The following is a 17,249-nucleotide window of genomic DNA, read 5'->3' as shown; positions in this document are numbered from 1 at the left end:
AAACTAATGCCAAGTCTGAGTAAGCCCAAAAGAGGGAAAAATCAAAACCCTGAGTGCTGATTTGTCAGGTGAGCAAGCATCCTTCACCAACTGAGCAGGCTCAGGATAAAAACTGTTGTGAGAGTGCAGACTAGTCAGTGGCTAATCCAGCTAGCAGGCCACAGGCTGGCCTATAAGCCACAGAAACTGGAAGGTCTGATTCTCGTCACCTTCCCAACCCCCAAACTGATTAGTACTGAGAATCAGAACAATGAACCTGGCATCTTAGACTGTCTCTGACAATGACGCCCAGGGATAGTTTTCAGTGAAAACAGTGGCTGCTTGTCATGACTGAGGCCTCACAGAGCAGAGAAGGAAGAGCACTGTGATGGAAAGAACACAGGATTTGGAGTCAAAAGGCTTGTAATCTCATCTGGATTTTCTGCTTACCAGCTACGCGATTCCAAACAAGTTTCCTAACTTCTCTGTGTCTCAGAGTTAATAGTAATGCTGTGATGATGTCTGTTCAAACTACTTTACAGGGTTGTTGAGAAGATCAACTCGTGAATGGAAAATGACTAATAAACAAGAAAGAGTTAAAATAGTAAGAGTGGATGCTCCTAAGAAGCATTAAATTATATTTAGGAAGAAGGCTCGGGGAAATCTGAATGCCAGGTAGCCTAGATATCTATGCAAAGCAAAGTAAAGCAATACTTGATTAGTAGCTGAGGCTCTGGCCCCACACCCTACGCAGAACTCCACTTAGCCAGGCTGGACACAGGGAAGCTCTCTTATGCTAGATCAGCCTGACTATCCCAATGTCTCAGATTTTTACAGTATGAGTCACACAGTCACACACACACACACACACACACACACACACACACACTCGCAAGAGTGTTTATGATTATTTCACTGCTATGTGCACAGCTGGCATAGGCCCTAGCCTCCAGGCCATCTCCTGGCCTTCCCCAGCCAAAGCAACAAAAGGGTCAGAGTTATCACATGAGAGGCATAAAGGAGAGGAAGAGATGGCCATAAGAGTAGAGGAGGACAAGGAGAGAGATGACAAAGTGGGGCAAGTGTAACTCTTATCACCTCTCCAGCCTCATGGGATCATCCAAGGAGGACCACACTCTTGTACCAGCTCTTCTGTCCCCTCTGAATATTCTACTGAGGTTAGGCAAAGACCACCACACTCCTTTACTCCTACCTGTATCAACATCCTTTGCATTATGAGTTTGTACCTTCTCCCATCGGAGATGGAGTCTGTTTCCTCTGCCCTTGAATTTAGGCTGGCTTTATGACACGCTTTGGCCAAAAGAAGTGATAGTGTACCATTTCTGAGGCTAAGCCTGCAAAGGCCTTGTGTGCTTTCTGCTCTCTTTCTCTTGAACCACTATGACTGCCAAGTGAATAAACCTGGACACTCTGCTGAAGGATCAGAGATCAATGTGGAGCAGACCCGAGTCAGCCAATTCATCCTGGCCAAGGCCCTAGAAAAGTGAGAATCCAGCTAAGATCAGCACATCCAATCCATGGCTGACCCCTAGATGTATACAAGAGGCTGTCTTAGACCAGCAGACTTCAGCTGATGAAAAGATTAGTCAGCTAAATAAATGTTTGTTTTTTAAGCCATTAAGTTTTTGGTGGTTTGTTATACAGCAGTAGCTAACTGATACATACTAACCCCATCCACTGTCCAGTTCAGAACAATACTTCTTTTCCTTTGGGCTAGGATAAAGATGATGAAGTGGGACACATAGGGCAGAGTGGCCCTCCTTCCCCTATACAGGAGTGGTTTTCAAACTGGGTTAGGTATACCACAGGGTACACATGTAGCAGGACTTTCCAAAGTGTAAACAACATGATACCTTTAGCAGAATTGATTTCCAGATATTCAACTTCCATATACCTATACCCTTCCCTAAAAATTAATCTGTCTAAGATTAAGGTTCTCCTTTCCCCTTTTCCCCCAATAAAATAGCCTTTATCTCACTTTACAAAGGAAAGGCAAGCCTCTCATCCACCCTTATCTTACTTCAGGACATTGCTCCAGGACGTAAACCCTAAAGGGAATGGAGGTCCAACACTCTGAGAAGCTGTTGGACAGTGTCTACAGAAGTTAAATATACACATACACTGTGACCCAGAAATTCCATTCCCAAGGGTATATCCAACAAAGATGCATACACATCTTCACCACAGGACATGGATATGAGTGTTCAATAGCAGCTAATAGCCATTCAGTTCATCAACAGTATGATGAATAAATTGTGGTGTATTCACATCATGGAATACTTTAGAGTAAAAAGCAGGAAAAATCTATAACCACATATAAAAATAGAAATGAATCTCCCAAAATGGTACTGAGAAAAAGAAGCCAGACACAAAAGAGCACATACAATGTGATCCTATTTATATAAAAAAATGAAAAACCCCAAAAACTCCCGTGATAGTTAATTCTATGTGTCAACTTGACTGGGTCAGGGAGTGCCCAGATTAAACATTTCTGAGTGTGCCTATGAGGGTGTTTCCCAATGAGATTAGCATCTGAATTAGTGTACTTGGTAAAGTAGACTGGGCATGACCCAGTCTTTTGAGGACCTGAATAGAACAAAAGGTGGGAGAAGGAGGAATTCACCCCTTTTTGCTTCCTGCCTGCCTTTTTGCTTGAACTGGGGCATCAGTCTTCTTCTGTCCTTGGCTCCCCTGGTTCTCAGGCCTTCGGACTCATACTGAATTAGACCATTGGCTTTCCTGGGTCTTCAGCTTGCAGATGACAGATCGTGGGACTTCTCAGCTTCTATTATCATGTCAGCCAATTGCTCATAATAAATTTCCTCATATATATATATATATATATATATATATACACACACACACACACACACACACACACACAGATAGCCCCTTACTTACAGTGATTCCACTTACAATTTTTTGACTATGCTGGGTTTATCAGGTCGTAACCCATCGTAAGTCGAGGAGCATTTGTATATCCTACTGGTTCTGCTTCCCTGGAGAATCCTGACTAATACAGCTACTTACAAAAAGCTATGCATTTAGAAATCAGAATAGTGGTTACTCATAAGTGTTGGTAGTGACTGGGAGGGGTCTTGAGAAGGGGCCTCTAGGTGCTGCTAACAGCTTTGTGTTCACTTAGAGAAAACTCTTATCTTATGTGCCCTTTTCTAGGCTATAATATACTTCAACTAAAAGCCTTAAAACAGCTGAGAGGACAAAATGAAGTGACAATTAGATAACTTCTTTAATCAAATAACCATAAATTCCTATCTTTTCTATTTCAGAAGAAGAAACATATTTCCAATAAAATTTTACGTTTTTTGTTTCATAATTATTTATGAAAATGGTATCATCTTTGTGTTACTCTGAGCTGAATGCTAAAAATAATGATAATAATAACTCAATCCAGAAGAAAAATGTTTACATCTCTAGGTTTATGGTGACAGAAAAACAAACACAATGACAGCAACACAAAAAACTAGTGCTGCAGAGAAGTATGGTAGCTGATAAAGGAAATAAATTTTAGATAAAACAAAATTTTATGGGGGAAATAAAATACAGAATTATAAGATTAGGAAATAAGAGTGTGAAAGAAGATCTTGCTCATATACCTTTCTAAAAAGAGGATGGATATCAAATCCCTAAATTATTTATAATTTATTTTATTTTAAAGTGTCAGTTTTATATTTAATGTCTATATTTACAATATGGCAGAAATTAGATTTTTACAAGTATTTGAACTTAGGAGAATTCAGATGTCTACTTTAAAAAGTATAACAAAATACATAATTTTTCAAAGTTATTTTATTAGGGGGCACATAAACAAAAAAAAAGAGAGAGAGAAAAAGTTGTACAAAAAATGATTCAGTATAAGGGAACCTCCCCAAACATCCTTTCCTTAAGAATCTGTCAGCAGTATATTCCATGTACATTGGTCAGGATGCTTTTGGTTACAAGTGACAGAAACCTGACCAAACCGGATTGTCAATAAGTGAAGGGTCTGAGATTTTATGGTACTGTGTAAGCAACAAATTAGCTTGTCCCAGTTTCATGGATGCTGGGAGAAGACATGAGACTCCTGGGTCAAAGACGAAGGACTCTATAACTCTCAGCAATAGCAGTAGGAGCCAGGGCACTTCTGCCATTTCCTTGATCCCTAGATCTTACAATGCAGTGTGAAGAAGGCCAGATGGTGCCTGCACATGCAGTGGGTTACGTTACAGGAAACAAACCCCAGGTTTAGGAAACCTGAGTATTCTATGATGTACGGTAAGCCTACCTGACATTTGCTCCAGAGAGAGATATTATCTTTATTATACTGGACAGTAAACAAACTTACCCTTTACTTTGGAGGAAGACACTCTCTTTATCTTCCAAAGATGTTTGCTACACAAATATTCTTGGAAAGATAGTCTGGAACAAAGGCAGTCGATGCCTTTGCTCACAAAACATGCAGAGACACAACAGAGCCCTGGGGAGTTGTCTGCCAACACAAATCAGATGTAGGGGCTCAAAAATATATGGCTTCAGTTTCCAACTTGCAGCTCTGCTTTCCTGAGCTCTTCCCTCTCTATGCAGCTCTCCCCTGCTAGTGGTAAGTAGGCTTCCAGCAGTTCCTGCCCAACATCCTGACACCTCCACAGCTCCAAACGAAAGACAGCTTCTCATTCCCGACAGCTCCAACAAAAGCTCTGGAACTGCATCACACCAGAGATGGACCCTACTGACTGGGCAGTCCTGGGTCACATGTTGATCCCCAGATCTTAGATACGGGGTGTGACCAACTGGAATCACACAGGCTGAAAGGGGTGGAGAGGTTTGTTCCCAAAGGAAAAGCAGGAACTGCTACCAAAGAATAGGGCACAAATCTGAGCAGGCAAAACTGCAGCTGTCCCCTGCACCACCCTCTAAATGTTCTCAAGATAACAAATCTTACATGTACTTCTGGGAAATTCAAGTGTCATTTCTTTTTACAGGCAGATTCCCATCTTAATAAAGCTAGTAGCATATCCACGTTGCTATTGTGTAATTGAAATCCCTTTAGAAAGTAGCTATTCCCGTGGTGACTCGGGAAGAGAGTTCTGCGTAATAGGAACCAATCACTTTTTGTGCTGGGGTGGGCTAAATAATGGCTCCTCCAAGGTGACCACGTCCTAATCCCTGGAACCTGTGGAAGTTATCTTACATTGCAAAAGGGATTTTGCAGATGTGATCAAGTGAAGAACCCTGAGATGGAGGATTATCCCGGATTATTCGGGTGGGTCCAGTGTAATTACAAGGGTCCTTATAAGAGAAAGACAGGAGGAGTCACAGAGGAGAAGGTGATAAAAGAGACTTGAAGATGTCACATTGCTGGCTTTGAAGATGGAAGGAAGGAAGTCATGAGCCAAGGGACGTAGCAGCTTCTGGAAGCTAGAAAAGGCAAGGCAACACATTTTCCTCCAGAGCCTCCAGAAGAAACCAGTCTCACCAACACACTGTCCTTAGCGCAGTGAGACTGAGTTTGAACTTCTGGCCTCCTGAACTATAGAAGAATAAATCTGTGTTGTTCTAAGCCATCAAGTTTGTAATGATTTGTGACAGCAGCCACAGGAAACTAATACATGTGGCAACACAAAGCAAGTAGTCAGTGCCCAGTGCACTATGGACAGAACCAAACTCAACGATGGATCCTGCTGCACAAGAGAATTTCCCTCCAAAGCTGAGAGCCTGATGGCAATGATTCTGGCTAAATCTGCCCTTCTGGTACAGAATGTTACTGAATCCTGTCTTAATTATTCTTAACAACATTTAACACTTTTAAAAATGTTCTGTAGTGATTTGAGGAGACAGGCTAGTAAAAAGAGTTTTCTGGCTACTGGTGCATGGGACAGAAACTAGACTACAGTTACCATTTCAGACTTTATCCTTGTCTTCAGGATCTAGTCCCAGAAGCAAGGCATGGTGGCTGGGGCCCTCCCTTGTATACTCAGCTGGTGTGCACTGGCACGGCTGGGGCTGACCTGGTTCTGCACCCGTTAGTAAAGAGCATAATAGTAACCATGACAAGCAGGCAATATATCAATAATATAAATTCTAGGATGTGTGGTTCATTTCAGAAACCACACGTGCACTGCAATCTCAAGTGCTTCTCTGCTTTGGCTGCAGACATCTTTTATATACTGAACACATATCACTTGGTAAGCAGCTTGCTTTTATGTCTATAGTTTAGTTAAAGAATAAAGGGATTGATTTATTTTTATTTATATTTTGGTTTGATTTTAACTTCTATTATCTTATTTGTAATATGCTTTTGAGTATCACCCTGCATATATATGATTGGGGGCCAGGTAGACTGGGGGCCAATGAGAGGTCAGTGCTAAATGAAAAGAAAGAGATTTCAAATACTATACACTAATAAATCAGTAAAACTACAAAATTATTCATTCATATTTGATTAACTGTGTCTAAGCTACACTGGTCTTTGTTTAATATTCTATTTAAAGACAGTTTAAAATGTTCCCATATCCCATGAAACTCTTTTCAAAACGAATTCATGGAAACTCATAGTGAGCAGGAAAAAGTTTCACACAACATCACAAAAAAATGAGATTTAAATGCACTCCGGTTGAAAGTCTTTTCCAGATATTTTAGAAATCCTCCCAGCTTTAACATAATCCCAGGCACACTGCTGGCTGACTGTCACTATTTCTCACATCCTATGCCTGGTGACTTGGCCTGAAATACGTTCAGGGAAACTGAGGCCCAAGACATCTGAGTGTCCATGTAGAATAGAGTAAAGAAACCAAGGCTTCTGAAAGTCTTGAAATTCAGATTCTTAGACTGGCCATAAATGGACCAACGTGTAACCACAGATAAACTGCTTAACCTCTATCTATGTACCAATGTCACCACCAGTGCAATAGGTGGGAAGCTCCTGCTCCTCAGACTCTTCTAGAACTTTCAGAGGATACAGTGAGGCAGAAGCAGAATCAATGAGACCAATGAAAACTCCAGTTAAAGGTAAGGGCTGGTGAAAACAGTGAAACAAAGCAGTCACAAAGGGTGGTCTCTGAGATGCTGACACCTGCCTTCTGTCCTTTCTCATCAGAAATGAAACTTTAGCCCCAAGAATTTAAGAAGATGTGAAGGGAATGAGTTTCTGTTAAATCACAACCCTCCACGATTTCCAGGGCAACACTCCACTTCAAATTTAAATAAAATGCCTATCCAGAACAATTTGAGTCAGGGATGAATAAACTACCTGGACAAGCTAGTAATCAGGAAGAAAATATACCTTCTCCTCTCTCAGCTACCTGCATAAGAAAATTACCAGCTCCTCTCTCATGGCAATCTGGAAGGGAAAGAATCAAATTCTCCTTGCCTTGGCACAGGGTTGCTCCAGGAGCTCAGTGTGAGGCTGGGTTTGCCCAACTAGATCAGGTAATAAGAAGGAAAACAAACGTACATGTGTGTGCACGTGTGTGTGTGCGCACATGCACGTGTGTCATGAGGAGTCAGGCAGGAGAACGTCTGGCAGATGCCATGTCTCTACCAAGCTGCTATCACTACAAAACACTGGATGCAGCATCCGGAGTACCACCTCTTGGGAAATTTTTTTTTCAAAGTCCATGCCCTCTCTGGACAAATGTAGACAGACTTCTCCAGAACATTACAAAGCTCTCATTCCTCTCAAGGGCAGATATGTTCCCAATGTATACCCAACCCCCTTGAATACCTTTTCTCCCCAGTGCCCAGGCCTATGGAGAGAGCACTGCGGGATGCTTAGGTCACAATTGGTGTGTGGGGTCTGGGCTCGTAGATTTGCAGTTAGAACTCATTGACTCATTGACATTTTTGAGTTATAGTGCAGTATTCAACTGCTTGTTGAGGAGATTAACTTAGGCCTCAATGTCAAGGATTTAAGGTAGAGGTGAGAAAGCTCCCTCTATCAGCAAATGCTTTCAAGAGCCAAAGCGTTGTGTAAGAGGCAACTTGTGCTTGTCTCTGCAAAGCATGACACAGCAGAAACCCCCCACCCCTACCCCAGAAAAGACATGTGGACCTAATCCCCAGCCACATCCTTCTCAGATCCACAGACCAGATTTACACCTTTTGGGGCCTAAATATTCACATTCTTCAAGCAGCTTAAAGCAAATTTCAATAGATATTTTTTTTTTAAAGCAAAAATAGATTCCTTGCTTTCTGCTGCACGACTGAACATGACTTCTCCAACCTCAGCAGCAGAGGTAACACCTGTTGGCAAAAATGTTTTGTGCATGACACATACCAGAGCCCTAGATTTGCTGCTCAGTATTTCTATGTCTTGGCTGGCACTGCTTCGGATACCACCTTCCACGCTTCTGGAGAGCAAGGCAGTTGCAGCAGAAAGGAGATGGTCTGGTTTTGCAGCCTTCCGTCAATCACCCCAATTACCCACAGACACCAGGATAGAGACTTTTATGGAAGCCACTGAAATAAACTTTGTAGCTTAAAGCAAACAAATCTATGGCTAAATTCAGTGAACTGCAGACAGGGAGACACCGATCATAAGACAACTCCTTCAGGCTAATGAGATGCTTCCAGGAACATCAGTGACACTGGGGAAAGGCTCCCTGAGAATTGTGAGGCTGTATTTTCTAGGTCCAGTGTGTATCCACATCCCATTAGCTGGGAGGCATTTGCAAATCTCAGTAATCCCTCTCCCCCACACACCTGTCTGTCCCTTTCCTGCTCTTCGGAGGTGAGATCTCTTAGAGGGATGCCGTGCTAGTGGCTCCTCCCTGTCTCTGCAGCAGGTCCCAGTCCGTCAAGGCACAGAGGGAAGAGACCCCTTGAAATGCACATACTGAGCGTAAGTGCTCTCCACTCCCTACAGACAGGCTTCCTCACTCTCTTCACTGCATGGTCCTCAGCGTGTAGAGATGGCTCTTGGAGCTACAGAAACTGATCACGTAGCCGCAGGAAGAGGCCAGAGACTGCCAGGTTGTCAACATCCTGGCTCATTCATCAGCAGCTCTACATACAGGCTGATGATCCCTTATCGGAAATCTTTGGAGCCAGATGAGTTTCAGAATTCAGATTTTTTTTTTTTAAATTTTAGAAAGCTAATCTATTAACACCCAAAGCAGAATCTGAGGAAGCATCCTATCGACTCATTTCATTATTTTTTTGCACCCAAACATGAATATTCATGCTAATATTCTATTAGGTCGATCAAATTGGTTATGAAATGAAATCTAGAGTTCTCAAGGATGGGAGATTTGGTGTCATCTGGTTCAATTTCCTCCAAGAGATGTCTAAACCCAATCATTCATGGACAAAGATCCACAACAAACGACAGACAGATGGGGCAACATCTAAAACCCCAGCAGACATTCCCTGACTCAGGAGGCCCACGGGACAGACCAGCTGAGACCCAAACAAGTTCACCTGGAGAATCCATGGCACAGAGAATGGCTTCTAAGCTGAGCTTCCCTGGCCTCAGAATCCACAAGAGAAATGATTCCACAGAGTCCTGCAGCACCCAAGTCCACGAATGACTCACACGGTACAGCCAGTCATAGACCAGAGCAGGATCCACACAGCAGTAGCAAACCAGATATGTCAGAGCTCTGATCCCATGGGACTGATATTAACTCAACAGGGAGCCAGGCAAGTCACGCTTTGATCTTCCTGACTTGAGAAGCAGGAAGAGCACCTTACAGCTACAGTCTCTCTCTGTCCCCTTCGATGCCAGCATTCCCTGGGTTCCACCTCCCACCCTGCGCTCTTCTCACTGTGTGCACTTCCCTTGATAATGAAATCCACTCCCATGCCTCACCTACAACCTTTATGCCCTGGACTCCCACATCTCAATCGCTCACCCCACCCTCTTCCCCAGCTCCAACTCATATTCTCAATGTCCTCTTGGGCGCCTCCTCTGGCTGCCCACGTGACTCTCCTGCTGTGCCACAGACAACTGGCACATGCTGATATATGTCAGCTCTATGCCCCTGCCTTGCACTTGGCTTGGTCACATGACTGCTTCTGGCCAATGGAATGTAAGCACAAATGTCATGTGTCACTCTTGGCAAAGGTATTCAGTACACGGTACACCTGCCCCTGTTCCCTTCCCCTCCATGAGACAAAACAAGACAGTGCAGAATCAAAAAAACATTCTAGGTCCTGGAGTCACTGCTTAGAAAAAGGCACTGGATTTGTATTGAACTATGAGAGAAATTAATTTCTTTGGTAAAAATTTACCAAGATTTTGGTATTTCTGACATAGCAGCCAGTGTTAATTACCCTAATATATCTGCCTTCTCCACCTGGCAAATTCCTACTTATTGCTGAAATCCAAATGTCACCTCCTCTGTGAAGTCCACGTTCCATGGAGAGTCAGCCCTTCCATCCTGTGACCTCCAGCAATTCTCTCACACATCTGTCACAGCAGTTACCCAAATCCACTGCCACATTTCTGTTTGCATATTTGGCTCCCACATTTGCGTGGGCTGCTTTTCTCATCCCTGTACTCTCAGTGCCTTGCAAGTAGCAAACACCCTATATGCTTGATTTACTGAAGCAAAAATCAGAGCCTTCTCACTATATGACAAGCAAACCACAAGTCAGCATTTCCCTCCGAGACGCAGTGTTCTCAGCATTGCGCTAGCTTCTGTGGCAGGAGGCAAGACAGAAGACACTGTCACCCCCTTTTTCTTTAGATCCTTTACACCCGATTATCTCCCATCTGCATTAAAGGACAGCTACCACTTGTAAAGAGCATGGTCTTTTCAGGAATTATCAGCTAAAACACCTCTCAGAAAGCCAGATCAAAGAGGAGTGTTTCAGTGACAAGATTAAACTAGAACAGGGCTCTCTTGTGGCCCCTTTGACCAGGCTCCCCTAAGCCCGCCACAGTTCAGATCCACAGCCTGGCACTCTGGGGTCCCGCGGCTGCAGCAGGGTTATTTCTGGGGTGAAAAGAGCTGCAGCAGAAGCATCGCTGGCTCCTCAGGGACCCAGATGTGGAAATGACAGGCCAGCCATGCTGAATCACATCATCGCCACTTGGCAAAACTTCCGAAACCACAAGCACATAACCATGTCACTGGTCAGGGAGACAGAGCAGGGGAATCTTTTCTTTTAAAACATAGTGAACTGGCTACCATAACGTGCACTGTGAGTAGTTCCAAATCTCCCAGCTCTCTTAAGGACATGATGTAATTCTTAGTCCCAGGCCAAGGGACATAGTGACCATGAATGAATGAAGAACAATTACAACATGACGCTCCCGTGACTCCCACAGAGGAGCATGCTTCCTGCTGCAGCTGCAGCTCTGCCGTGGGTGTGGAGATGATCCGCTTAATGTTCATGAAGTTCAGCCACCACTGTTCAGACGAAAAGATCTACAATCGAGAGCTGTGGCAAGCACAGGCCCCAGGCCCACTTTAGAAGAGCACAGTGGGGCTTCTGGGACACATTTCAGAGTGGTGAATGAAATTAGACTTTGCAGAATACTGAAGGCTGGGAATCCTCAGACAGTAGGGAAGATCAGGAAACACAAAAAAATTGGAAAATTAACTTAGTAGAAGGGAATGGAGAGTCTGGGAGATTTAGGGTAATACGTTTTGATGTAAAATAAATGACGGGCCGACCCCGTGGCTCACTTGGGTGAGTGCGGCGCTGGGAGCGCAGTGGCGCTGGGGGTGCCAAGGCCGCGGGTTCGGATCCTATATAGGGATGGCCGGTGCGCTCACTGGCGGAGCGCAGTGCAGGCGACACCACGCCAAGGGTTGCGATCCCCTTACCGATCACACACAAAAAATAATAAAAAAATAAATGTCACATGTAGTAGATATGAGGTACATCAGAAATAGGGGACACTTAAAATCATAGCTAAACAAAGAAAACTCTTCCCGGCTGGCACCTTTATAGGTCACATTCCATGAATTTCACAAGGGATGACTCCCCAAATCCCATCCGTGATACCAACTGTACACATGGAAGCAGCACGGTCAGCCGACTCACCTTGTATGAAAATCCTATTCCAGTAGGTTTTCCCAACTTGATTGCCCCCAAGAAACACCAGGTTGGACAGGATCAGCATCGAGGTGGAACAAGACGCGAGGACGGCGTGCCATCGGCGGCGAGCTTGCGGGGACAGGCTTCGGGCCTGCGGGGGAAATGGCAAGACGGTGGCTCATTGCAAGGGTGGAAGAAATAGGGCTAAGACATCATCCCGTCACCAGCCTGGGACACCTCCCCCCAGAGTCTGAGCCAGGTCACTATTTAAACAGCTCTCAAAACTTCTATTCCTATGACACATTCATTCCGACCTAAGGAAAGAAGTGATGTACTCTAAAGCTGTCACTTCCTCCTATCAAAATGGGCTTGTCTCTGACATGTGTAATACAAGTGCTGAAGCCAGTTTAGATTTAGCAGCCCTCCCACCTCCAACTGAAATGCCTCCATGTGTTTTCTGCACGTAAATCCACAGGGGCAAGAACCTTCAACTGCTCTCCGTGAAAACTAGCACAGAGAGCTCCACGTGATGAGGGCACGATCAGGGTGACCTTCCAGACCCGCTGACTTGAGCCTGCACAGCCCGCCAGCCAGCCCATCAACCTGACATACTATTAGGAGTCGTCCTGTCACGCGGGTGCAGGAGAATCAGCACAAGCCAACCCCACTGCTGGGATCAGAGCTCAGGCCACGCACTCCCCTGACTGCACGTGGCGGCATCCAAGAACGGTGGCATATCAGAGTGCCCGTGAGACCTGAGGCTGGGGAGACACCGCCGCTTTCCAGCAATGACGACGGAGAATTCTGCTGGTCCTTCTAGCTCCTCGTTGCACTTTTTCTTCTTGTAATACTTCCTCAGGGATTTCATAAAGCAAACAAAGCCTTTATTCCTCAGCGTGGACCATTCTGGTGGCCCGTCCCAGCTGAGGTCAGTGTGCTGTGTCTAGAGTGTGGGACCCCATCAGCACACCCACGGGGACTGTCCTTGGGACTGTGTTCTCAGAATGAGAACCAGGCACAGCTCAACAGCAGACACGCCAGGCCCCAGGGTTCCTGACAAACACCTCAGCCTAATCCAAAGATATGGAAAGGAGAGACAGCAAAGGGTCTGGAGATATTTCCTGAATATCATCCGGAAACCTACACAACTCTGGGGTCACCTCCATCCTAACTTTAGCTGTGCTCCCATTACAAATAAAATCCTGAAAGACCCAATGGCAGCAGCCTATGTAATTCATAACAGGCAAAAAGGACTGAATTCTTTCAGTCCTTCTGGTGTAAGTCTTCAGCAGGAGGCTTACTTATTTCTGGTGACCCTGATGTAGTCATCTGTGGCCACTCTGCAAGGCTCAATCAGTGTCCTCTTCATATCTAATCTAGAGAAATGATTTCCTGCCCCTCCACCCCCCCGCTGTTCCCTTCTACCAGCTCCAGGGTCTGTGCTGCCTGCTCAGATCTAGCTGTGACCATGTATCTCCCCGTCCATGGTTCTCTCCTCTGACATCATCTTGAATCATGCTCTCACTGCCACCACATGCCAGGGTGGCCTTCTGTGCAGTAGACACTGGCTGTAATGTCTGCCTGGACATGACTGCTCTGGAAAGTTCTCCAGTGACGCTGCCATGGCCCTGCTTGGAGGCCACCAGACGAGATGACCTCTAGCCTCTCTCCTGTTCAAAGAGGCCACAATCATGTACAGGGGGATGTCATAGACAAGACCTAATACAGAATGACCACAGGTGTGAAAACTGGTAATGAGAGAGAAAGGGGGGTGAAGCAGGCTTGCTATTCAGTCCTCGTCTTCTCTGAGAATAAGGAGACATTAACCTACCAGTCTCTGCATTTTAGAGCAGAAGACAATATATTCTGGGTATTATTCAACTGGCAGTAACTGGGAAGGCAGGGTGAGAGGAAACTGGGAGATAGAGGAAAAAATACAGAATAATAAATTAAGAACATATGAATTGTCTTAATTGGCATAAATGCACACAAATAATTCTCTCCAGGTTTGGGGACCACTGATAACACATTTGATTTCTAAGGGACCCGACAAGTCAGACCCCACTTCTGTTCTAACTCCTCTCAGCCTCCCCCAGCTGTGGACCTGTTAGGGGAATTCAGAGGCCCCGTGTGATCTCCCTTTGTTAATGTCAGCTACAGAGAGCGTGCTTGGTTAAGCTCAAAGTGGTTCACCTTTTATGGGAACCAATCGCAGTTGTTAAATAATCAACAGAGACACAGAGAGGAAGACTCTCTTCCCACAGGGACACTAAGCAGGGCTCTGGTGCAGTCATCTGCTAGCAGGAAAGGGCCAGGCCACATCTGGAGGCCGAGCAGGGCAGGGAGAGGGAGAGTAAGTCCTGGAGGGTCCTCCGTCCAGCCCCTGGGGCCCTGGCTCCTGCAGACCTTCCCTTGATTCTGTGACTACCCCAGTATCTCTCTCAGCTACGTGATTCAATATGTTCCTATTTCTACTTAGGGAAAAAAAAGTCAACATAGCATGAACTGTGAAGGATCCTCTAATCTCAGAGACAGGAGAGGGCATATCTTAATGTGAAACGACTAACTACAATGCAATTTTCAATTTTTTTTTTTTTTTTTAATGAGCAGGAATGTTAAGGGCACAGGCCGTTATAATTAATAAACCAAAATGACTTAAAGGAGAAATCAAGATGCTCACAGGCAATTCTTGATTATCTCCCAGGGCAACTGGGTGGAAGACAAAACAGATGAGTATGAAGAAAATCCAAAATCCTAATTATAACTAATAGTAGCTTCATCCTCTGACAAAACTAGCCATGCCAATAAGCAGCAACACTGTCAGAGCCTTGCTTCTTTTCACTGTGAATCAGTGCGAGAACAGAATGACGGGCCACCGGGAAGGAAAAAGAGGGCTTGTCTGGATAACCCACAGGATGGTGATATTTAACTGCAAGGGGGCGTGAGTCTCAGCTGCAACCTGTCTCTCCTCTTACGGTTCCCTGGACACACTTTGGAAGGTGACAGTTTTGACATTAGAGATCTCTCTCTACTTGGGAACCACATAGCCTCAGCCATTGGTTTACAGGAACTCTAGAAGTAAGTACCACACTTACGGGTCCCAGGAGGAAAAATGCCATATGGGCAAGGCTGGAGGGTATATTCCCTTGGGCCAGCTGGCTCCACTAATAAATAATTATCAATAATGTATTAATATTAACAAATATTTCTAAAGTCCCTACTTTAAACGCTTAATTTCTTTTACACTCTCTCCCCTGAAGTCCTATAGCAATTACTCCATGGTCCCTCATGTTTAGGGTGCAGGCTGCCATGAATAGGGGCCGTGCCTCACATGTTAGTCCCCCATCTCAAGGCTTAGAGGTGCTTGGAGACCCCTTGGCAAGAGAACTCGTGTTGAAGAATCATAAACTAAATGGGGAAATATCAGTGTACCATGAAAAGCCATCAGGTACAAAAATGAGAACTGCTAACTCGATCAGATAAGGCAATCACTGATAGATAGAATTTCATTTTCATTAACATGAAATTTGTCAGGATGAAAAAGAGCTCTGGTCTGGTCATGGTCTCTTCCGAGAGGACAGATAAATCTGTGGCAATGTGATATCCTGGCAGCAAAAAACTGGGGGTGCACCATCCCTCAGGGAATCTTGAGAAAGCTACTGGGCATTCCTGTCTCAATGACTAAGAGGCAATTGTGGCATTTGGTGGGCGGGGCCAGGGGTAATACACAGGCTGCCATGTGCAGGACAGAACTGCCCCGCCCTGCCCAAATGTCAACAGGTGGACTGTTTCCTTTCACGTTCTCTGTTACACAGCAGAGTTCTGCTCGGCCTATGGCATCATTAGGAGCAATGCCAACAACGTGCCACCTTTCCTCCGGAGCCCAGGGGAAAGTGATCCTTCACAGTACCCCAAGCCTAGGCCCTCCCACCCATGCCCACCATCGGGCATCGAATTTCAAGAGAGGAGGGGCCTCCTGTGTCCTCAACCTGGACAGGCGAGATGTAGCCACCAGTTCCAAGCATCTCTCCCTACACCCCCCGAAACTTAAAGCAAAGAGAAATAATGGGAAGTGAAGAAAGAAAAAAATCCCTTGGTTCCCACGCGGGGGTCACCAGGTCTTCCCATTGCTCTGATTTGTATGACAGAGGCCTGGGTTGAGGTAGTTTTCCTCCAGGTGAATGTCAACATAACCCACTCTTCAGGTCCTGGGGCAGGTGCTGGACGTTTGACCCGGGTACAGCCAGCCCCACAGAATACCCAGAGCACAGGCCTGGTAAGACCTCCAATTACTCCGCCCAAGCACGCTGCCTCTGACCCAGACACAGAGACGGGTGAGAACGCTGTATCCACATCCAGCAGCGGCTTTAAACTTCCCTCTAAGAGACTGACTTCCAAAGGTGAGGAATGTAACCCAAACCAGCTAAACCTTGGAGCTGAACTAAACTTCTGTCAAACTAGTTTGGATTTCCTGCTGTGAGGTGTCCAAGCCTCCCTGTGTTTATTCACATCTCCATGGCAACACCTCCATCTTTTCCAGTCAACATCCTGTCCCTGGAAATCACAGGATTGGCTGTGACAAACAAGCCGGGCCTGGGGGTGCAGGCTGCGGCATCTGGGTCAAAGCGAAGCTGGAACGGACTTGGGGGCAGAGGCAGATGGCGGTGGGGCTGCGGGCTGCCGGGCTCGGCGGGCCCCTCGCTCATGCACAGAAGGGCTGCATGTGGGGCGGAGACGGGAGGAGGGGACAGGCTGAGCATCTGGGGGAGCAGATGGCAGGAGGAACGGCTGCTGGAGACGGTGACAAAGGCTTGGCAAGTGGGACCTGATGCTGTTTATTTTTAAGTGGGGGAGAAGCTAAAAACAGAAACTGGGTGGGTTTGAGCAGCTGGACACAGTTCTTCCATGTAATGACTAAAGTTTTTCATTTTCTAATAAAAATGCTAAGCAGAGGCTAAGAGAGGATGAACGAGGCAACGGCAAGGCAGGAGGCTGGTAGAGACCAGGGAGGCCGTACAGATGACATCAAAGACAACAACAGACACAAGCACAACTCTTGTGAAAGAGAACGGCAGTCAGTGCGAAACACTCAAGGCCGGGGGACGCAGATTCTAAGTCATTCCAGGGCCCCTGTCCCATCCCTGCACCAGCCCACAGGACACCGTTCTCCTTGCTCCCCTTCTTGAAACACTGGTCATTTTCCTTTAGAAATCTGTGTTTTACCAGCTGCTGTAGATTGAATGTTCCCCCAAACTTAACCC

General features: G+C 45.6%; 1 protein-coding gene across 9 annotated transcripts in view; it reads right to left on the bottom strand.

The window, feature by feature from the left end:
- The window catches only part of HHAT (hedgehog acyltransferase), a 321,836-nt gene that overhangs the window by 54,838 nt on the left and 249,749 nt on the right, over nt 1-17,249 (bottom strand). For all 9 annotated transcript variants that reach the window (XM_063114373.1, XM_063114372.1, XM_063114371.1 and 6 more), the window contains one exon: nt 11,995-12,139. In XM_063114373.1, coding sequence (XP_062970443.1) covers nt 11,995-12,139 — 145 coding nt within the window. The remainder of the gene's footprint in view (nt 1-11,994; nt 12,140-17,249) is intronic.

Source organism: Cynocephalus volans, chromosome 11, assembly GCF_027409185.1.
Source record: "Cynocephalus volans isolate mCynVol1 chromosome 11, mCynVol1.pri, whole genome shotgun sequence".
Taxonomy (NCBI): Eukaryota; Metazoa; Chordata; class Mammalia; order Dermoptera; family Cynocephalidae; genus Cynocephalus; species Cynocephalus volans.
Note: the sequence above shows the minus strand (reverse complement) of the source record. Positions and strands in the feature narration are given on the sequence as shown.